The sequence below is a fragment of the Bubalus kerabau genome, chromosome 19, assembly GCF_029407905.1.
Source record: "Bubalus kerabau isolate K-KA32 ecotype Philippines breed swamp buffalo chromosome 19, PCC_UOA_SB_1v2, whole genome shotgun sequence".
Taxonomy (NCBI): Eukaryota; Metazoa; Chordata; class Mammalia; order Artiodactyla; family Bovidae; genus Bubalus; species Bubalus kerabau.
Genome location: NC_073642.1, coordinates 27,822,826 through 27,846,079, shown reverse-complemented (window position 1 = coordinate 27,846,079; position 23,254 = coordinate 27,822,826). Strand labels below are relative to the sequence as shown.

At 43.4% G+C, this 23,254-nt stretch overlaps 1 protein-coding gene across 1 annotated transcript in view; it reads left to right on the top strand.

The window, feature by feature from the left end:
- Window positions 1-310: 310 nt before the first annotated feature.
- Window positions 311-23,254, top strand: part of TMC3 (transmembrane channel like 3) — a 53,892-nt gene continuing 30,948 nt past the window's right edge. Inside the window, exons 1-8 of the mRNA XM_055555982.1 lie at window positions 311-399; window positions 2,291-2,437; window positions 8,341-8,416; window positions 11,551-11,632; window positions 18,390-18,496; window positions 19,598-19,696; window positions 19,799-19,941; window positions 23,095-23,242. Coding sequence (XP_055411957.1) covers window positions 311-399; window positions 2,291-2,437; window positions 8,341-8,416; window positions 11,551-11,632; window positions 18,390-18,496; window positions 19,598-19,696; window positions 19,799-19,941; window positions 23,095-23,242 — 891 coding nt within the window. The remainder of the gene's footprint in view (window positions 400-2,290; window positions 2,438-8,340; window positions 8,417-11,550; window positions 11,633-18,389; window positions 18,497-19,597; window positions 19,697-19,798; window positions 19,942-23,094; window positions 23,243-23,254) is intronic.

The following is a 23,254-nucleotide window of genomic DNA, read 5'->3' as shown; positions in this document are numbered from 1 at the left end:
ACAGCAGAGCCCTTCCTGGCACAAGGGGTCACCCACGTGATTGTTTGGGCAGCACCAAGTGGTCCTAGATCACCTGGTCAAGCCTCTTGCCTTTGGCTGTCTTAACTCCAGCCAATCTCTGCTGCTACAGCCACCTTAACATGCATATGCATGAGTGGCTTCCTGGCTTCTCTGCTCGTAGCATCACTGCAGACGCACAGTCCTGCTCCTGAGAACTGGAGGGCAGAGCAACTCGCACAGCAGACTCCTGCTTGCCTGCTTCTCAGCGCCCTGCCCACCTCTCCTGATCCCTGGCAGCGAGCTGGCTCCCATGAAACCACCGAAGGCATCCCAGCGTTTTAGAAGCATCCGGAGAAACGCCAACCAGCACTACTTCTATCAGGAGTCCCTGCTGCTCAGGTGAGCCGTCCCGCCCATCCACTGTGCAGTGAAGGCAGGTGTGAGGAGGAAAAGCCTGGGTCCCCCTTGCTTGCATCTCTCCAGAGGACCAAGTGCCCATCTTCCTGGGTTCTCCTTCAGAATAAGCTCAGAAACTCCTTTATCCAGGTCTTTATCCGTCAAGGAAGACAGCCTCAACCATGTGCACAGAGGGTAGTGTCTACCTGCTTCTGATCAGCATCAAAAATCTTACACCCCAACCTGCCTTTATTGCTGGCCAAACCCACAGTCGTGCTTTATCTGTTTTCTCTTCTCTTTTATCAAGAGAGAGCTTGATGTATTGAGAGTAACAGACAATACATCTGTCATAATAAATGAGGTTTCTGTTGGAATATAGACTAGTTAGAAGTGGGGGAGTGTTACTTGAATTTGTTAAACATTTACAAAGGTATATTAAAACCTCCATAAATTCAGAGAAGCTGGAGAAAATTCTCCTTGGAGTAAGTAAAAACAATCTGAATTAGAAAAAACAAAGGAATTATTTCCCCTTACCTTTAAGAGCTTCCTTAAAGAAATAACCATAGCACAATACTCTTTATCCCCTCCTGAAAAGTTGCTTTAGGGTACATGTGTCCCTTTGGATTAAGCACAGGAAGCTCAGCTCAGGTGCTCTGTGATGATCTACAAGGATGGGCGGGCTGGGGTGGGGGGCACGGGGCACGGTCCAAGGGGGAGAGGATATATGTTATACTTTAAGCTGATTCACTTCATTGTTGAGCAGAAACTGTTACGGAGTCCAAGCTGACTCTGCTTGCCAAACGCCAGCCCAGTGAATCTGAGAGAGGAGGGGTTGAGGCAAGGAACAGATTTTAACTGAGGAGCCGGCTGTAGGAGAAGATGGCAGGCTAGTGCTTCAAAATAACCATCTAGTTACGACTTGGTTGCCAGGTCCTTTCCTTGATCAGAGATGGGGGGAAGTGAGGAAACAAAAGTAAAAAGACTTCAATCCTTACAAATATCCTCTAGAATGGCAAGCCTCAGGCAGGGGGATGTGTTAGTTTTACTTCCTTGCAGTCTTTCACAGGTGGGCGGCTCAGGCAGGCCATTATGTATGTTTAATAACAAAAAAAGGGTTAAAGTCACAGAAGCAGTTCCAACATAAATTCAAAATTAACCTTTCCCAGTTACAAAACTAACACAACATTGTAAAGCAATTATATTCCAAAAGATAAAAAATATGTAACATTACAGAAAAAAATTTGCATTAGAATTAGTGTATTCGTTTTCACTGGGAATAAATGTTGCTACACTTTGGAAAGTTGTTCTCCTTAGAGAGTAACTAATATCCTGAAATATTTGCCTGTGTAAATTTGTTTAGCTAATTTGTTCGTAGAAACGGCTGCCTGTTTCCCATCCTTATCTCAGATTTCAAATGAATCCAAGCAGGAGTGAGGCCTGGGGGGGCTCTCTAGATGAGATAGTTTGGTTTTTATTTATTTTACATCCAGAATTAGGGGGCAGGAGGAGTCCTTTCTTTAAAATTAAGCTGATTATTTCAGTTAGCCTGTAAAAGAAATTGCTTTGCCACCAAAGATGCTGCTCTTCAGGAATCCTACATAAGTACTTTCTTGGTTCCTTTTACAACAGCTTCTGATAGCATCTTTTGTCCTTCGAAGCTTTTGTTTTTCACTGACCCATCAAAGTCATAGAACCCAGTGAATGTGTTCCAGTGGCTGCTAACACTACTGGATTCTCTCTCCAACACCCCAGATCCCTCTCCTCTTCTTCCACACACACCAGCTTCATACAGATGACCCCCAGAGAGCAAGAGGCTGAACTTACCCAGGGCAAAATCTTGGCGGGAAGTAATTCTACTAATCCGATTTCCTCCTTAATGCCCTGATCCTTTCAGCAACTTGGAGGACAGCTTTACTGCAGATGAAACCGGGGACAGCCACGATCCAGAACAAATCTTTCAGAACATACAGTTCCAGAAAGATCTCATGGCAAACATTCGCTGTCGACCCTGGACCATGGGGCAGAAGTTGAGGGCGCTGAGGTAAGGGCCCCGACAGCACCAGGTGGTTATTGCAAGTGCGTGTGTGCTAATCTGCTTCAGCCCTGTTTGACTCTTTGTGACCTCAAGGACTGTAGCCTGCTAGGCTCCTCTGTCCATGGGATTCTCCAGGCAAGAATACTGGAGAGGGTTGCCAAGGCCTTCTCCAGAAATCAACTCTATTTCAAAAAAACACAGAGTCATGTAGGGACTTGACTGGTGGTCCAGTGGTTGGGACTTAGCCTTCTAATGCAGAGGCTGTGGGTTCCTTCCCTGGTCAAGGAGTGAAGATCCCACTGCCTCGGGGCCAACAAAAACCCCCCAAACAGAAGCAATATTGCAACATATTAATAAAGTTTTTAAAAAATGGTCCACGTCAAAAAAAAAAAAAAATCTTAAGCCATGTATTCTATCAGAATTTTGAAAAGCATACAGAAACTCTGATGATTAATGATTATCTGAACTGTAAGAGGGTAAATCTTTTTTAACCTGCAGGGAGAGCAAAGCAAATGATAACTTTTCGGTCAGGATTCAAGGAATGAACCAGGCCTTCCTCCGTAAGTGTAGCCAGGGCTCTGTTACGCCGATACCAGGGAGGCCCAGGCCAGCCATCAATCTCTCGGAGAACAGCTTGCCCTTCAAGACCTGCATTTGTCATCCCCTGTCACCTGTCTCCTCCTTGTCATCTGTCTCCTCCCAGTCACCTTGAGAAACTACTGGAGCATTGCTCCAGTAATTGGACCTGCGGAGACTCACCAGGTCTGTGGAAGGCAGAGAAAGCAGTAGACCCTGACTGCTCCAGGCTCAAGGGAGTGTTGCTGAGGCAGAGAAAGCAGGGAACTTCAGCCTTGGTTCTGGACCTACAGCCACCTATCTGGGAGGACAGAGCATGTATTTGTTACCTGTAGAGAGGCTGGTCTGTGACAGGGCCTGGGTTAGGAACTGTCCCCACTGCTGTTACTGACCAGGGTTCTTGGCATCCTTCAGTTCAGTTCAGTTGCTCAGTTGTGTCCAACTCTTTGTAACTCCATGGACCATAGCACGCCAGGCCTCCCTGTCCATCACCAACTCCCAGAGTTTACCCAAACTCATGTCCATTGAGTTGGTGATGCCATCCACCAACTCATCCTATGTCATCCCCTTCTCCTCCTGCTTTCAGTATATCCCAGCATCAGGGTCTTTTCAAATGAGTCAGCTCTTCACATCAGGTGGCCAAAATATTGGAGTTTCAGTTTCAACATCAGTCCTTCCAATGAACACTCAGAACTGATCTCCTTTAGGATGGACTGGTTGGATCTCCTTGTAGTCCAAGGGACTCTAAGAGTCTTTTCCAACACCACAGTTCAAAAAGCATCGATTCTTTGGCACTCAGATTTCTTTATAGTCCAACTCTCACATCTATACATGACTACTGGAAAAACCATAGCCTTGACTAGATGGACCTTTGTTGGCAAAGTAATGTCTCTGCTTTTTAATATGCTGTCTAGGTTGGTCATAACTTTCCTTCCAAGGAGCAAGTGTCTTTTAATTTCATGGCTGCAGTCACCATCTGCAGTGATTTTGGAGCCCCCAAAACTAAGTCTGCCACTGTTTCCACTCTTTCCCCATCTATTTACCATGAAGTCATGGGACCGGATGCCATGATCTTAGTTTTCTGAATGTTGAGTTTGAAGCCAACTTTTTCACTCTCCTCTTTCACTTTCATCAAGAGGCTCTTTAGTTCTTCTCTTTCTGCCATCAGGGTGGTGTCATCTGCATATCTGAGGTTATTGATGTTTCTCCTGGCAATCTTGATTCCAACTTGTGCTTCATCCAGCTCAGTGTTTCTCATGATGTACTCTGCATATAAGTTAAATAAGCAGGGTGACAATATACAGCCTTGATGTACTCCTTTTCCTATTTGGAACTAGTCTGTTGTTCCATGTCCAGTTCTAACTGTTGCTTCCTGATCTGCATACAGATATCTCAAGAGGCAGGTCAGGTGGTCTGGTATTCCCATCTCTTTCAGCATTTTCCACAGTTTATTGTGATCCACACTGTCAAAAGCTTTGGCATAGTCAATAAAGCAGAAATTGATGTTTTTCTGGAACTCTCTTGCTTTTTCAATGATCCAGCGGATGTTGGCAATTTGATCTCTGGTTCCTCTGCCTTTTCTAAAACCAGCTTAACATCAGGAAGTTCACGGTTCATGGATTGCTGAAGCCTGGCTTGGAGAATTTTGAGCATTACTTTACTAGCGTGTGAGATGAGTGCAATTGTGGGATAGTTTGAACATTCTTTGGCATTGCCTTTCTTTGGGATTGGAAAGAAAACTGACCTTTTCCAGTCCTGTGGCCACTGCTGAGTTTTCCAAATTTGCTGGCATATTGAGTGCAGCACTTTCACAGCATCATCTTTTAGGATTTGAAATAGCTCAACTGGAATTCCATCACCTCCACTAGCTTTGTTCATAGTGATGCTTTCTAAGGCCCACTTGACTTCACATTCCAGGATGTCTGGCTCTAGGTGAGTGATCATACCATCATGATTATCTGGGTCGTGAAGATCTTTTTTTGTACAGTTGTTCTGTGTATTCTTGCCACCTCTTCTTAATATCTTCTGCTTCTATTAGATCCATACCATTTCTGTCCTTTATTGTGCCTGTCTTTGCATGACATGTTCCCTTGGTATCTCTAATTTTCTTGAAGAGATCTCTAGTCTTTCCCGTTCTATCGTTTCCCTCTATTTCTTTGCACTGATCACTGAGGAAGACTTTATTATCTCTCCTTGCTATTCTTTGGAACTCTGCATTCAGATGCATATATCTTTCCTTTTCTCCTTTGCTTTTCACTTCTCTTCTTTTCAGAGCTATTTGTAAGGCCTCCTCAGACAGCCATTTGCTTTTCTGCATTTCTTTTTCTTGGGGATGGTCTTGATCCCTGTGTCCGGTACAATGTCATGAATGTTCTTCCATAGTTCATCAGACACTCTATCAAATCGAATCCCTTAAATCTATTTCTTACTTCCACTGCCTAATCGCGAAGGATTTGATTTAGGTCATATCTGAATGGTCTAGTGGTTTTCCCTACTTTCTTCAATTTAAGCCTGAATTTGGTAATAAAGAGTTCATGATCTGAGGCACAGTCAGCTCCCGGTCTTGTTTTTGCTGACTGTATAGAGCTTGTTCATGTTTGGCTGCAAAAAATATAATCAATCTGAATTTGGTGTTGGCCATCTGGTGATGTCCATGTGTAGAGTCTTCTCTTGTGTTGTTAGAAGAGGGTGTTTGCTATGACCAGTGTGTTCTCTTGGCAAAACTCTATTAACCTTTGCCCTGCTTCATTCTGTACTCCAAGGCCAAATTTACCTGTTACTCCAGGTGTTTCTTGACTTCCTACATTTGCATTCCAGTCCCCTATAATGAAAAGGACATCTTTTTTTGAGTGTTAGTTCTAAAAGGTCTTATAGGTCTTCATAGAACTGTTCAACTTCAGCTTCTTCAGCATTACTGGTCAGGGCATAGACGTGGATTAACGTGATACTGAATGGTTTGCCTTAGAAACAAACAGAGATCATTCTGTCAGTCTTGAGATTGCATCCAAGTACTGCATTTTGGAGCCTTTTGTTGACTATGATGGCTACTGCATTTCTTCTAATGGATTCTTGCCCACAGTAGTAGATATAATGGTCATCTGAACTAAATTCATCCATTCCAGTCCATTTTAGTTCACTGATTCCTAAAATGTTGACGTTCATTCTTGCCATCTCCTGTTTGATCACTTCCAATTTGCTTCATTCATGGACCTAAGATTCCAGGTTCCTATGTAATACTGCTCTTTACAGCATTGGACCTTGCTTCCATCACCAGTCACATCCACAACTGGCTGTTGGCCTCCTTAATCAATAGAAATTAACCAGAGGCCAGACAAGAAATTCAGACGAGGCTTTATTGGGGTCCCTGCTGCAGCAGGTGGGAACAAGAACAGATAACAAGTTCCCTTTTTTGCCAGCTCAGTGAAGCGGGGGGGGGGGGGGGGGGCGGGTACAAGTTTGTTCCTTACATGCAGTGAAGGTAGGGTGTGTTCAGGGGTTAGGCCGGAGGGGTGGTTTAGGTGGCCTGCCCACCCTGAGGTGTGCAGGGGGCATGCACAGTACCCTGCTTTTGTTCTTGACTCTTCAGAAGTGACAGTTTGGGTTTTGGTCTCTTTGTATCTTATTGTCCATAATTTGCCCCAACTGTGCATGCAGGCAGTTATTTTTAGTGCTTTTTAGTTTCTTTGTATTTTGTTGCCTGGGAGGTGTGTCCAGGTGCACACACTACAGGAAAGGGTCCCAGGTCCCAGCCTGGCTCACTGCTGTTTTGGCCCCCTACTCAGTCCTTACACACCCACCCTCTCCCATGATTGCTTCAGTTCTCTGTCATCCTTATTAGCTAGTGGGCTACTCCCGGGGAACAGCTGTATTTTATGCACCTCTGTGTTCCACTGTACTTGACCCAAACAGGTGTGCAGAAAGTCGCTTGCATGGAAAATGTAATGAATGAATTGGGAAAATAGCATTGACATATATACACTACCCGGAGGAGGCAATGGCACCCCACTTCAGTGTTCTTGCCTGGAGAATCCCAGGGACGGGGGAGTATGGTGGGCTTCTGTCTATGGGGTCGCACAGAGTCGGACACGACTGTAGTGACTTAGCAGCAGCAGCATATACACTAGCATGTGTAAAAAGATATCTAGTGGGAAGCTCCACTGTTGTAACACAGAGCTCAGCTGGGTGCTCTGTGATGACCTAGAGGGGTCGAATGGGGTGGGGAGGGAGGTATAAGAGGGAAGAGATATATGTATGCATACAGCTGATTCACGTCATTGAACAGCAGAAACTAACACAACATCATAAAGCACCTATATCCCAATCAGAAAAGAAAAAAATTGACCTAAAATTTTATGATTAATGAATGAAATGAAATGAATTATTATTTTCACTGATATAGGCCCCGTCTGTTGTTGGTGTTCAGTCGCTAAGTCACGTTTGACGTGACTCATGGACTGCAGCACACCAGGCTCTTCTGTCCTCCACTATCTCCCAGAGTTTGCTCAGATTTATGTCCATTGAATTGGCGATGCCTTCTAACCATCTTATCCTCTGCCACCCTCTTCTCCTTTTGCCTTCCGTCTTCCCCAGCAACAGGGTCTTTTCCAGTGAGTCAGCTCTTCTCACCAGGTGGCCAAAGTATTGGAGCTTCAGCTTCAGCTTCAGTCCTTCCAATGAATATTCAGGTTTATTTCTTTTAGGATTGACTGGTTTGATCTAGGATTAACTGGAAAGATTGAGGGCAGGAGGGAAAGGGGGTGGCAGAGGATGAGATGGTTGGATGGCATCACCGACTCAATGGACCTGAATTTGAGCGAACTCTTGGAGAAGGCAATGGCACCCCACTCCAGTACTCTTGCCTGGAAAATCCCATGGACGGAGGAGCCTGGTAGGCTGCAGTCCGTGGGGTCGCTAGAGTCGGACACGACTGAGCGACTTCACTTTCACTTTTCACTTTCATGCATTGGAGAAGGAAATGGCAACCCACTCCAGTGTTCTTGCCTGGAGAATCCCAGGGACAGGGAAGCCTGGTGGGCTGCCGTCTCTGGGGTCGCACAGAGTCGGACACGACTGAAGTGACTTAGCAGCGGCAGCAGCAGCAGCCGGGAGATAGTGGAGTACAGGGGAGCCTGGCATGCTGCAGGGGTCTGAAGAGTCAGACACGACTTGGAGACTGAACAACAACTGGTTATCAAAAGTTAGAAAATGTAAGATTTGCATAAGCGCATCTCTTCTCCACTGTTTGGCTATCTATTCCTACTGCACATTCACATGTGTTGCCGAGATTACCAGGCAACTTGGGCTCACCACTGTGTTTTTTTTTCCTTTCTCAGGCGAGCAAAGGATATTGTGCTGAAGTTTGAAGGGCGGTTGACCAGGACTCGAGGCTACCAAGCGGCCGGTGCAGAGGTAAAGAGCATACACACTCAGGTGCCCACTCTTCCTCTGGTCCTCTAGCCCAGGCAGTTGTAATTAACCTTGCACTTGCTGTACTACATGGGTTATAAACGTCCCTCATTAATAGTTGTTGAACAATATGGTGAGCTCGAAGGTCCGAGTTTCCCAAAACTTGCATTTGAAGTCCCAATGACGTCACTTAACAAATTATGCTTCCCGGAGGAAGCCCAACTCATCAGAAAAAGGAAATCTTCCCTTGAGAGAATGATCATTCTTTACCATCTGAGCCACCAGGGAAGCCCCAGAGTAATTATAGTATACAAATATTTTTGTCTTGCTTTCTTTTTTTCACTTAACACCGTAACAAGGATTTTTCTCCATGTTGCTATTTTATTTTTTCACCATGTTTTTATGCTTATTGTTTTCTATGACTCTGTAATTCCATCAGGAAGATGTATGTTAATTTAATTAGTTACTTGCCTGCTGGTGATATTTAAATAGCTTCTAATTCTTCATTAGTGTTAACAGACCTGCAAAGATTGTCTTTGTACAGATGGCTTTTCCAGTCTTTTAAAAGTCTTTTTTCTAGGCTACATGTCAAAACTATGACCTCTGTAGAAAAAAGGATGATCCATGTTTTTTAGTTCCTGATATATATTAATCAATTGTTTTCCAAAAGCATTTACCATCCACTATGAAGACAGCAGATTTTTTCATTCTGACACTTTGGTTCTTCCCCTCCTCATTCATAACATCATTTCTCTACCCCCTTTTTTTTCAGGGTTGACTTTATTCATTCTTATATCTCATATGATAGTGATCAATGATTGTGTCTTTTTTATTGGAATATAATTGCTTTACAATGTTGTGTTAATTTCTGCTGTACAACAAAGTGAATCAACTATATATGTATACATATATCCCCTCCCACCCACCCTCATCCCTCCTCTCGGGTCATCACAGAGCACCAGGTTGAACCCCCTGTGCTATACAACGTCTTCTCACTAGCTACCTAGTTTATGCATGGTAATATATATATATATCAATCCCAGTCTCCCAGTTTGTCCCACCCATCTCCCCCTGCCATGTCCACATGTCCCTTCTCTACAAGTATGTCTATATTTCTGCCTGGGAAATAGGTTCATCTGTACCATTTTTCTAGATTCCATACATATGCATTAGTATATGATATTTGCTTTTCTCTTTCTGACTTCAGTTCAGTTGCTTAGTTGTGTCTGACTCTTTGCAACCCCATGGACTGCAGCGCGCCAGGCTTCCCTGTTCATCACCAACTCCCAGAGCTTGCTCAAACTCATGTCCATTAAGTCAGTGATGCCATCCAACCATTTCATCCTCTGTCCTCCCCTTCTCCTCCTGCCTTCAATCTTTCCCAGCATCAGGGTCTTTTCCAATGAATCAGTTCTTCACATCAGGTGACCAAAGTATTGGAGTTTCAGCTTCAACATCAGTCCTTCCAATGAATATTCAGAACTGATTTCCTTTAGGATTGACTGGTTGGATCTCCTTGCAGTCCAAGGGACTCTCAAGAGTCTTCTCCAACACCGCAGTTCAAAAGCATCAATTCTTTGGTACTCAGCTTTCTTTATACTACAACTCTCACATCCATACATGACCACTGGAAAAACCATAGCCTTGAGTAGACAGACATTTGTTGGCAAAGTAACGTCTTTGCTTTTTAATATGCTGTCTAGGTTGGTCATAGCTTTTCTTCCAAGGAGTAAGCGTCTTTTAATTTCATGGCTTTGGTCACCATCTGCAGTGATTTTGGAGCCCCCAAAATAAAGTCTGACACCGTTTCCACTGTTTCCCCATCTATTTGCCATGAAATGATGGGACCAGATGCCATGATCTTCGTTTTCTGAATGTTGAGTTTGAAGCCAACTTTTTCACTCTCCTCTTTCACTTTCATCAAGAGGCTCTTCAGTTCTTTGCTTTCTTCCATAAGGCTGGTGTCATCTGCATAGAGGTTATTGATATTTCTCCCAGTAATCTTGATTGCAGCTTGTGCTTCTTCCAGCCCAGCATTTCTCTTGATGTACTCTGCATATAAGTTAAATAAGCAGGGTGACAAAATACAGCCTTGATGTACTTTCTTCCTGACTTACTTCACTCTATATGACAGACTTTAGGTCCATCCACATCTCTCCAAATGACCCAATTTTGTTCCTTTTAATGGCTGAGTGATATTCCATCTTACATACATTAATGTACATTGTATATACATTGCATTCAGAATTAAATCCAGACTCCTTCTTCTGACCCACCAGATCAGCCATTTCCTACCTTTTTGACCTCATCTCATTCCTTTCTTCTTATTCTTTCCTGTAAAATGCCCAGCTCATGCTAACCCACAGGCTTCTCCTGGCTATTCTCCCTTTCTAGGTAGCTCCTCTAAGGACTAATTATTTTTTGAACTATTGATTAATTTTCATTCACATCTCAGCTCATGTATGACCTCCCCAGATAGACCTTCCTTGACCCTTTGTTTCAGAAAGCTATCCCCCAGTTCTAATAAGTTGAATTCTTTGTTGTTTCCTCCCTTCTACCTGGATGCAAACTCCACACCAGCTGATAACTCACATGTCTTGCTCATGATTTGTATCCGAGGTACTGGAAACACAATGTAGGTGGTCAGTACACACTCTGGATGGACAGATTGTTCATAAGCTATAATACATGTTGTTAGTACACATCTGTTCCTAATGATCTTAGAAGCCTTACCAAATCTCAATAACCCAGGCCTGAAATTAGGACCCATTTCTTCCTTGGTTTTGCTTAATTTTGTGTTCACTTTGCTCTTAAAAGGCTTCCCTGGTGGCTCAGATGGTACAGAGTCTGCCTGCAATGAAAGAGACCTGGGTTTGATTCCTGGGCCGGGATGATCCCCTGGAAAAGGGAATGGCAACCCACTCCAGTATTCTTGCCTAGAGAATCCCTGGTTTGGTTGTCCCAAACCAGGACAGAGGATCCTGGTGGCTACAGATCACCGGCTTGAAAAGTCGGACACGGCTGAGTGACCGAGCATGCCCGCTGGGAGCCTCAGCCCCGTGTAGGACCTGGGCTCCACACAATCACTGCCACCCTCATGAATGTCAAGTCCTCTAATCCTGCTCCCTTCTCTCTAGCTGTGGCGGAAGTTTGCTCGTCTGGCTTGTAACTTCGTGGTCATCTTCATCCCCTGGGAAATGAGGATAAAGAAAATCGAAAGTAAGTGCTGGCTCTTGGAGGAGTGGAGTGGGAGGTGGTGCTGGTGGGCAGCCAGCAGTGAGGTCTGAGATGGGTCTGGGGCGAACTGGTTCCTACACTGGGCAGTCAGGGCCCTTGTACACACAGTGCTGACTGAGGCTGCCCAGGGGTCTATGGAGGTGGGAGACATAGTGTTTGTCTCTGCCACCTCCCAGGATAAAAACAGCCCCACATTCCGCTGGGGCTCTGTCAGTTCTCTGTCAGTTCATGCCTTAGACACAATATAAACCCAGAAACAATAGAGGGGGGAAACTGTGAGATGAATAAAAGGATAACATGGGTGATACATTTTGATACAAAACAAAATGCAAAGATTAGCATTTTGAGAGAGGTGACTGTGCTGCTGCTGCTGCTGCTAAGTCGCTTCAGTCGTGTCCGACTCTAGCGACCCCATGGACTGCAGCCCACCAGGCTCCCCCGTCCATGGGATTTTCCAGGCAAAAGTACTGGAGTGGGGTGCCATTGCCTTCTCCAGAGGTGACCGTACTCATTTAGAAAAATATACCCCCCCAATTAAATCAATCATAGTAACATTTGAAAACACACACACAGGGGGACTTCCCTGGTGGTTCTGTGGTTAAGAATTTAACACTCCCAACACAGGGGTCATGGGTTTGATCCCTGCTTGGGGAACTAAGAACCCAAATGCTACACAGCACAGATGAAATAAATAAATGTTTAAAAGAGTGAAAACACACACAGTACAGACACACAAATGCAACACACAGGAATAAATATAACCTGAAGTCTGAAATAAAGAAACTAAAATTTAATCATGAGATATTTAAAGCGTTTTGTGAAGAGACATATAGTGATTTAATATTTGGGAGGCGTTGATTTTCTCAATATCAATTCATAAGTTTTAATGCAGTTTCAATAAAATTATAATACAGTGTGTTTTTGTGTATTACTCATATGGAAAAAACAACTAATTGAAAACTTTTTTAAAAGGAAAAACTCAAATGAACTTGTATAACCAAAAAGTTAAATAAAATACATTATAAAAACTACAGGAATTGAAACATGTAGCATAGAGCCATATGGATGCTGGAACAGTTGATTCAGCTGTTTTAAAGAATAACCTAGATCTTTTACTTTAAAGCTCAATTAGGTCAGTTCAGATGCTCAGTAGTGTTTGACTCTTTGCCACCCCATGGACTTCAGCATGCCAGGCTTCCCTGTCCATCACCAACTCCTAGAGCTTACTCAAACTCATGTCCATCAAGTTGGTGATGCCATCCAAACATCTCATCCTATGTCATCCCCTTCTCCTCCTGCCTTCAATCTTTCCCAGCATCAGGGTCTTTTCCAATGAGTCAGTTTTTCACATCAGGTGGCCAAAATATTGGAGTTTCAGCATCAGTCCTTCCAATGAACACTCAGGACTGATCTCCTTTAGGATGGACTGGTTGGATCTCCTTGTAGTCCAAGGGACTCTCAAGAGTCTTCTCCAACACCACAGTTCAAAAGCATCAATTCTTTGGCACCTCGCTTTCTTTATAGTCCAACTCTCACATCCATACATGGCCACTGGAAAAACCATAGTTTTGACTAGATGGACCTTTGTCAGTAAAGTAATATTTCTACTTTTTAATATGCTATCTAGGTTGGTCATAGCTTTTCTTCCAAGGAGCAAGTATCTTTTAATTTCATGGCTGCAATCACCATCTGCAGTGATTTTGGAGCCCAGGAAAATAAAATCTCTCACTGTTTATTGTTTCCCCATCTATTTGCCATGAAGTGATGGGACCGATGCCATCATCTTAGTTTTCTGAATGTTGAGTTTGAAGCCAACTTTTTCACTCTCCTCTTTCACTTTCATCAGGAGGCTCTTTAGTTCTTCTCTTTCTGTCATAAGGGTGGTGTCATCTGCATATCTAAGGTTATTGATATTTCTCCTGGTAATCTTGATTGCAGCTTGTGCTTCATCCAGCCCAGCATTTCTCATGATGTACTCATGATGTACATAGCATATAAGTTAAATAAGCAGGGTGACAATATGCAGGCTTGACTTACTCCTTTCCCTATTTGGAACTAGTCTGTTTTTCCATGTCCAGTTCTAACTGTTTCTTCTTGACCTGCATACAGATTTCTCAGGAGTCAGGTCAGGTGATCTGGTATTCCCATCTCTTGAAGAATTTTCCACAGTTTATTGTGATCCACACAGTCAAAGGCTTTGGCATAATCAGTAAAGCAGAAGTAGGTGATTTTCTAGAACTCTCTTGCCTTTTTGCTGATGCAATGAATGTTGGCAATTTGATTTCTGGTTCCTCTACCTTTTCTAAATCCAGCTTGAACATCTGGAAGTTCATGGTTCATGTACTGTTGAAGGGTTGGAGAATTTTGAGCATTACTTTGCTAGCATGTGAGATGAGTGCAGTTCTTCAGTAGTCTGAACATTCTTTGGCATTGCTTTTCCTTGGGATTGGAATGAAAACTGACGTTTTCCAGTCCTGTGGCCACTGCTGAGTTTTCCAAATTTGCTGGCATATTGAGTGCAGCACTTTCACAGCATCATCTTTCAGGATTTGAAATAGCTCAACTGCAATTCCATCACCTCCACTAGCTTTGTTCATAGTAATGTTTCCTAAGGCCCACTTGACTTTGCATTCCAGGATGTCTGGCTCTAGGTGAGTGATCACACCATCATGCTTATCTGGGTCATGAAGATATTTTTTTGTACAGTTCTTCTGTGTATTCTTGCCACCTCTTCTTCCTAATATCTTCTGCTTCTGTTAGGTCCTTACCATTTCTGTCCTTTATTGTGCCTATCTTTGCATGAAATGTTCCCTTGGTATCTCTAATTTTCTTGAAGAGATCTCCAGTCTTTCCCATTCTATTGTTTTCCTCTATTTCTTTGCATTGATCACTGAGGAAGACTTTCTTATATCTTCTTGCTATTCTTTGGAACTCTGCATTCAAATGCATATATTTTTCCTTTTCTCCTTTGCCTTTCACTTCTCTTCTTTTCACAGCTATTTGTAAGGCCTCCTCAGACAATCATTTTGCCTTTTTGCATTTCTTTTTCTTGGGTATGGTCTTCATTACTGCCTCCTGTACAGTGTCACAAACCTCCATCCATAGTTCTTCAGGCACTTTGTCTATCAGATCTAATCCCTTGGATCTATTTGTCACTTCCACTGTATAATCATAAGGGATTTGATTTAAATAGGAAACCATGAGGGAATAAAAAGAAATACAAGTACTGTGATGTGAGAATGGGAGCCTGTCAAATTCTGAAAGTAAAGAAGGAATCACCCAGGAACGTACTGTTATATTTAACTACACATAAAAAATTTTATGTACATAAAAAATAGAGGTAAAAGTTAGATGACAAATTGAGGAGGGGAAAAGCATTTTTAACATTTAAGTGATATTAATCCCTTTCATACCAGTGGTAGAAATGTCAATTGGGATGCTATTTCTAGGGGAAAGTGGTAATTTGAACCAAACATCTTCAAAATGTTTATACTGTTTGATAGAACCCTTCTATTCCCTAACAACCAGAGAAAACAGCAGCCACAACAAAATCAAACACACTTGATTCCCTTCCCAGATCCCTTTACTTGTCTGGTCCACCCTTTTTCAGCTATTCTGAGCACTGGCTGCTATGACTTCTGGCTGCTCCCTTCTCTCGAGGATTAGTCTTGGCCCACATTGTTCCAGATGTTGGGCAGACATCACCTGCTCCCCCAGCCCCACTGGAGAGCCTACAGGTGATGACTAAGGGGTATTCAAGTCTAGCTTCTTGTTCAAAGTGGCACCAACACTATGATGCAACTTGCCCTCCAGAGCTCCCCATGGGATTAGGCTAAGCCAGGTTCAAGTTGAGACCACATTTTTGCTCAGCTCTTTCCCCTGACCTCCTCTGACCCACTTTCTCTTGAGATTGCTTCCTCAATATATTGTGTTCAGTTCAGTTCAGTCGATAGTCATGTCCGACTCTTTGCCACCCCATGGACTGCAGCATGCCATGCTTCCCTGTCCATCACCAACTCCTAGAGCTTGCTCAAACTCAAGTCCATCAAGTCAGTGATGCCATCCCACTATCTCGTCCTCTGTCGTCCCCTTCTCCTTCTGCCTTCAATCTTTCCCAGCATCAGGGTCTTTTCCAGTGAGTCAGTTCTTCCCATCAGGTGGCCAAAGTATTGGAGTTTCAGCTTTAGCATCAGTCTTTACAATGAATATTCAGGACTGCTTTCCTTTAGGATGGACTGGTTGGATCTCTTTGCAGTCTGAGGGACTCTCAAGAGCCTTCTCCAATACCACAGTTCAAAACATCAACACTTCAGCGCTCAGCTTTCTTTATAGTTCAACTCTCACATCCCATACATGACTACTGGAAAAACCATAGCTTTGACTAGATGGACCTTTTTTGGTAAAGTAATATCTCTGCTTTTTAATATGCTGTCTAGGTTGGTCATAGCTTTTCTTCCAAGGAGCAAGCGTCTTTTAATTTAATGGCAGCAGTCACTGCAGTGATTTTGGAGTCAAAAAAAAAAAAAAAAACTCTCACTGCTTCCCCATCTATTTGCCATGAAGTGATGGAACCAGATGCCATATCTTAGTTTTCTGAATGTTGAGGTTTTTTTTTTTTTTTGAATGTTGAGTTTTAAGCTAACTTTTAACCCTCTTTCACTTTCATCAAGAGTCTCTTTAGTTCTTCTCTTTCTGCCATAAAGGTGGTGTCATCTGCATATCTGAGGTTATTGATATTTTTCCGGTTATCTTGACTCCAGCTTGTGCTTCATCCAGTCCAGCACTTCACATGATATACTCTGCATCTAAGTTAAATAAGCAGGGTGAAAATATACAGCCTTGACGTACTCCTTCCCCGATTTGGAGCCAATCTGTTGTTTTATGTCCAATTTTAACTGTTGCTTCCTGACCTGCATACAGGTTTCTCAGGAGTCAGGTCAGGTGGTCTGGTATTTCCTTCTCTTTAAGAATTTTCCACAGTTTGTTGTAATCCACACAGTCAAAGGCTTTGGTATAGTCAATAAAGCAGAAGTAGATGTTTTTCTGGAACTCTCTTGCTTTTTCGATTTTCCAACAGATGTTGGCAATTTGATCTTTGGTTCCTCCGCCTTTTCTAAATCCAGCTTGAACATCTGGAAGTTCACGGTTCATGTACTGTTGAAGCCTGGCTTGGAGAATTTTGAGCATTACTTTGCTAGCATGTGAGATGAGTGAAATTGTGTGTTAGTTTGAACATTCTTTGGCATTCCCTTTCTTTGGGATATAAATCATGTTCAGTTCAGTTCAGTTCAGTCGCTCAGTCATTTCTGACTCTTTGCGACCCCATGAATTGCAGCACGCCAGGCCTCCCTGTCCATCACCAACTCCTGGAGTTCACTCAAACTCACATCCATCGAGTTGGTGATGCCATCCAACCATCTCATCCTCTGTCGTCCTCTTCTCCTCCTGCCCCCAATCCCTCCCAACATCAGAGTCTTTTCCAATGAGTCAGCTCTTTGCATGAGGTGGCCAAAGTACTGGAGTTTCAGCTTTAACATAATTCCTTCCAAATAACACCCAGGACTTCTCAGGCTCTGATTCTAGGAAATCTGACCTTAGAAACTGTCTGCAGAATCATTTATGCTAGCAAATACTCTACCTAGTGAAAAATTAGAAACTTCCAAAGAGTCAGGAAGTGGAGTTTAAGTTAAATAAATTATGGAACAATAAAATTCATTTTATAGGGAAATATTTTGTATGAGAAAATGTTCATAATAGATTGTTAACCCTGGATTTTATACAAAAAATACACATATAGGATGACAATGGATGGTTCCACTAAAAATTTACTAGAAAGTAATTCTAGTAGTGATTTTAATTTAGTAGCCTTGGAGTAGGTGACTTTTTTTGGGCTTTCTTTGTGCTTTACTACTTATTATGAAACATAAGCTATATTTGAAATAAAATTTCAAGGTGCTACTTTTCCAAAGTATGATACAAGTCCACCTGCTCCAGAAAGTCATCAGAAGTGTCACCTATATCCCCATCCAACTTCCTCTAAGGCCCTTTGTTTTCTCAGTAGAAATTTGTTTTTAGTCATTTTTCGGCCACACTGTGGGGCATGCGGGAACCTCAGTTCCAGGACCAGGGAGTGGTCCACCTGCCACCTGCCACCTTCCACTGGTACACCTGCAGTGGAAGCAGGGAGTCTTAACCACTAGACCATCAGGGAAGTCCCAGAAATTTGTTTTTAAATGTCCTTTTTATTTTAGAATAAGTTTAGATGTATGGAAAAGTGGCAAGGAGAATTCTTATAACCCCTTTCACCACTTTCCCCTAATGTTAACATCTAACACACTGTTATTTCTTTTGAAATTAAAACAAAAGAATCCCTACAATATCCTTGGAATTTTCCAAACTATGCAAAATGAAAAAGAAATCTTTTAAATCCTCAAAAGAGGCTGATATTTCTGAACGTAGGTGAAATGTAAATCTGATAAAAAGCATTTTAGATCCATATGACATGAAGGAAAGTGTGACATTAGGGATTAAGGATGTATGTGTGTAACTGGTAGATATAAAGGAATGTGTTAATCCTTCTAAATGATCATCATGGGTCAACACCCTGATAGGGACATTATTGCATTCTTAGTCAATGTCCTGCTGATGTAAGAAAAAAAAATAAGTGTTGCTTTACAGAGAACTTCTGACACTGGGAGGATTTTCTTTAAACTGTGCTCCTTACCTTGTCTTTCTTTAGGTCATTTTGGATCTGGTGTTGCCTCTTATTTCATATTCCTGAGATGGTTATTTGGGATCAATATTGTGCTCACGATTATGACAGGTGCTTTTATTGTTCTTCCAGAGGTAAGAACTGTATCAGGAGAGTTTAAAGTGCTGTTTGTTATAAAGAAGAGATGTTTAGAGCTGTTGCATAAGACAGGCACACTCATTATCCTCGTGGGAAGGATAATCTGTGTGTTCAAAAAGGGCTTGGTGACCTTTTTTCAGTAAAGGGCCAGATAGTAAATATTTCAGTCTTTGTGGGCTTCTTAAATCTGCTACATCATACAAACGTGACTGATAAGCCCTAGGTCACTAGTAACTGTGGCTGCGTTCTGATAAAATTTAATTTATGAGTGCTGAGTCACTCAGTCATGTCTGACTCTTTGCGACCCCATGGACTGTAGCCCCCAGACTCCTCTGTCCATGGGATTCTCCAGGTAAGAATACTGGAGTGGGTAGCCATTCCCTTCTCCAGGAGATCTTACCGACCCAGGGATTGAACCCAGGTCTCCTGCATAGCAGACAGATTCTTTACCATCTGAGCCACCTGGGAAGCAATTTTGGATTCTTTCCAACCATTTAAAAATGTGCAATGGTCTCCCCAGGTGGTTCAGTGGTAAAGAATCCAACTGTCAAGCAGTAGATGTGGGGTTGATCTCTGGGTTGGGAAGATCCTCCAGAGAAGAAAATGGCAACCTACTCCAGCATTCTTGCCTGGGAAATCCCACAGGCAGAGGAGCTTGGGGGGGGGGTCTATAGTCCACGGGGGGTCACAAAGAATTGGATATGACTTAGCCACTAAACCGCCACCACTCAAGCCTTCCTTAGCTCTTGGGCCACACAAAAGGAAGTGTTAGGCTGGATTTGGCTTATGGGCCAGTGTGCAGACATTGTGTTAAAGTAAAATCTATTTCTCAACTAAAATTTATCTTTGCAAAGCAAATGAGACCATTTCCTATGCCATTATAGAAACCCAGTGGCTTCAAATATCCTCCCTTAGAAGCCATGTCCAGACTAGAGAGTACATTCAGACTGGCCCCAATCAGGCAAATGAAAGTCTGGCCACTTGTGATGAATCCACTTCCTAAGAGTCTTGTAGGTGCAGCATCTTCACAGGTGCATGGAGATCAGTGGCCCCTTTTCTTCCAGAGGACTGTGTGATCGCCTTTCCTCTGTCACCAGCTCATTGCAGGCCAACCGTTTGGAAGCACAGCCAGCAAGACCATCCCCAAGGAGCATATTGCATCTGCCCAAGATCTGGACACCGTTTGGTCTCTGGGGGTGAGGATCAGGCCCAGCCACGTCCTTGTCTCAAGGTGGGAGGGAGTTGTGAATGTTCTGGAACCTGGGAGTCAGAAATGACACCGAGTGCTCTCTCTGCAGGGTTACCTCCAGTACTCGGTCCTCTTCTATGGCTACTACGGCAGGGAGAGACGGATCGGGAGAGCTGGCTACCGGCTGCCCTTGGCCTATTTCCTGGTGGGGATGGCAGTGTTTGCTTACAGCTTCATCATCCTCTTAAAAAAGTATGTCCGTTCAGTTCCTCAAAATCCATGCCAAAATGCTGTGGATGATCTCATTTCCTCTTATCACTAACCCTGCAAAGTCAGGGCATACATCTGCCCACATTACAGATTAGGCCTGGCGTCCTTGCTCAGTCCTATCTGACTCTGCAACAACTGTATGACTTGTAGCCCATCAGGTTACTCTGTCCCTGTAATTTTCCAGGCATGAATGGAGGGGATTGCCATTCCCTCCTGCAGGGGATCTTTCAGTCCAAGGATTAAACCTGTGCCTCCTGCATTGGCATGCGGATTCTTTACCACTAGTGCCACCAGGGAAGCTCCGATCTTGTGTACACACCAGCTTGTCTTCATCACACTGCCCCGTGTGTCATCATAGCAAAGTTCAGGTAGAAGGGATTAGGATAAAAAAAGATAAAACAGTCATCATCATCATTATCATCAAGCAGACAAAATCTAGGGAGATGCAGTGACTTGAGAACCTTAAGAGTTCACACAAAAATGGGGACATGAATATGTATGATTGAGTCCCTTCACTCTGCACCTGAAACTATCACAGCATTGTTAATCTGCTATCAGTTCAGTTAATGTCCAACTCTTTTCAACTCCAAGGACTGCACCACACCAGGCTTCCCCGTCCATCACCAACTCCCGGAGCTTGCTCAAACTCATATCCATCGAGTCAGTGATGCCATCCAACCATCTCATCCTCTGTCGTCCCCTTCTCCTCCTGCCCTCAATCTTTCCCAGCATCAGGGTCTTTTCCGATGAGTCAGTTCTTTGCATCAGGTGGCCAAAGTATTGGAGTTTTAGCTTTAGCATCAGTCCTTCCAGTGAATATTCAGGACCAATTTCCTTTAGGATTGACTGGTTTGATCTCCATGCAGTCCAAAACCCCAATAAGAAATAAAAAGTTAAAGAAAAACAGGAACATGATGAAAATCAGCCAATAAGAATATTGTTGAAATATGTTTATTGATGAATATTGTTGAAATATGTTTATTGATATGTAAGGTTATGTTTATAATTATAGTTATAATTAAATTCTTATAAAACAGAAAAAACAGCAGGTGGTGCTAGTGGTAAAGAATCTGCCTGCCAGTGCAAAAGAAGTAGGAGACGTGTGTTCCATCTCTGGGTTGGGAAGATCCGCTGGAGAAGGAAATGGAAGCCCAGTCCAATATTCTTGCCTGGATAAATTCCATGGACAGAGGAACCTAGTGGGCTATAGTCCGTGGGGCTGCAGAGAGTCAGACACAACTGAGTGACTGAGCATGCATACTCACATACAGGGAGATGCAGAGTGACTTGAGGGCCGAAAGTTCACAGGAAGCTTTCCAGCTTAGCCTCTGGGAGGCCTCAAGACCCCACCTACAACATGAACCCTTTTCTGGATGTTAGAGTTTAAGAGACAAATTGTTGTCAACTCTGGAGCAGGAAACATGGATAGACAGAAAGGGAAAAGCTTCTAAGAGGAGAGAAGCTCTAAAGCAGCGGGCTCTTTTGGCCCTGGGGACCATTTTCACAGAAGACCATTTTTCCATGGACAGGGTAGGGGGTGGTTTGGGGATAATTCAAGTGCATTACTTTTATTGTGCATTTTATTTCTATTATTATTACATTGTGATATGAAATAATTATATACCTGGCCATAATGCACACTCTAGGAGCCCTGAGCTTGTTTTCCTGTAACTAGAGGGTCCCATCTGGGGCTAATGAGAGAGAGATGGGGAGCTGCTGAAGTACAGATGAAGTTTCATTTGCTGCCCTGTGCGGCCCGGTTCCTAACAGCCCACGGACCAGTACTGGCGCATGGCCCAGGAGTTGGGGATCGGTGGCCTGAAGAACAGGAGGACATTCTCCTGAGGACAGAATCGCAACTCCTGCCTTATATCTAATGCAAAGTCCTGTATAAGAGGTATCTGACAGGCTCCCACTTGGTGGGGTAGTTGCTTCATCGGGCAGGGGCTCCAAGGAGAACTGATTTAGTTCAAAGTAAAGAATTTTGTTTCACAGTCACAGCTGCACACGTGCAGTGAGTGCACACACTTACAGGGACCTCCTGACCACCAGTGATGAGAGAGCTTATGCAATGGACTCATCCAAGAATGCGCTGTTTTCACACTGTTCAAAGCAGGTGGTTGAGGACACAAGCCACAAGCCGGGCTGAACCCAGCCAGGGCTCTGCCTGTCCAGACATAGATGGGGCTCCTTGCTCTGCATGGACTCGCAGCAGCCCCCAGTGGCTGAGCCTGCTCCCAGCACTATTCTTGCATGACCCTCTCTGGTCTTTTTGTTAAAATTTTAATTAATTAAAATTTTAATTAGTGTTTAGTTGACTTTTCAATATTGTGTAAGTTTAAGGTGTACAGCAAAGTGAATCAGTTACACCTATATATGTGTGCTAATGTGCTCAGTCGCTCAGTCCTGTCCGACTCTCTGTGACCCTATAGACTGTACCCCACCCGGCTCCTCTGTCCATGGAATTCTCCAGGTAAGAATACTGGAGTGGGTTGCCACTTCCTACTCCAAGGGATCTTTCTGACCCAGAGATTGAACCCACATCTCTTGCATTTCCCGCACTGGCAAGTGGATTCTTTACCACTAGCGCCACCTGGGGGAAGCTTACATATACATATGTTCACTCTTAGAACATAGGCCATTACAGAGTATTGAGTAGCATTCCCTGTGGTATGCAGCAGATCTTTTTTAATTATCTGTTTTATATATAGCAATATGCATGTGTCAATCCCAATGTTCCAGTTTATCCCACCACACCCTTATCCCACCTCCAGTAACCATAAGTTTATGTTATACATCTTAACTCTGCTTTGGTTTTGTAGGTAAGTTCATTTGTAGACTTTTGTTTTTTAAGATTCCATACATGAGTGATATCACATGTTATTTGTCTTTATCTGACCTACTTCACTTAGTATGAGGATCTCTAGTTGCATCCATGTTACTGCAAATGGCATTATTATTCTTTTTATAGTTGACTAATACTACATTTTTATACACACCACATATTCATCTATTCCTCTGTTGGTGGACATTTAGGTTGCTTCCATGTGCTGGCTATTGTGAATGGTGCTGCAGTGAACATTTGGGTGCATGTGTCTTTTTTGAATTATGGTTTTCTCTGGTCCTCTTGTACAGGATGGCTAAGAACTCCCGCATGAGCCTCGCCAGCGCTTCCAATGAAAACTACACATTCTGCTGGCGGGTGTTCTGCGCTTGGGATTACCTCATTGGAAACCCAGAGGCAGCCGAGAGCAAAACCGCAGCCATCGTGAACAGCATCAGGGTGAGTTAGGAA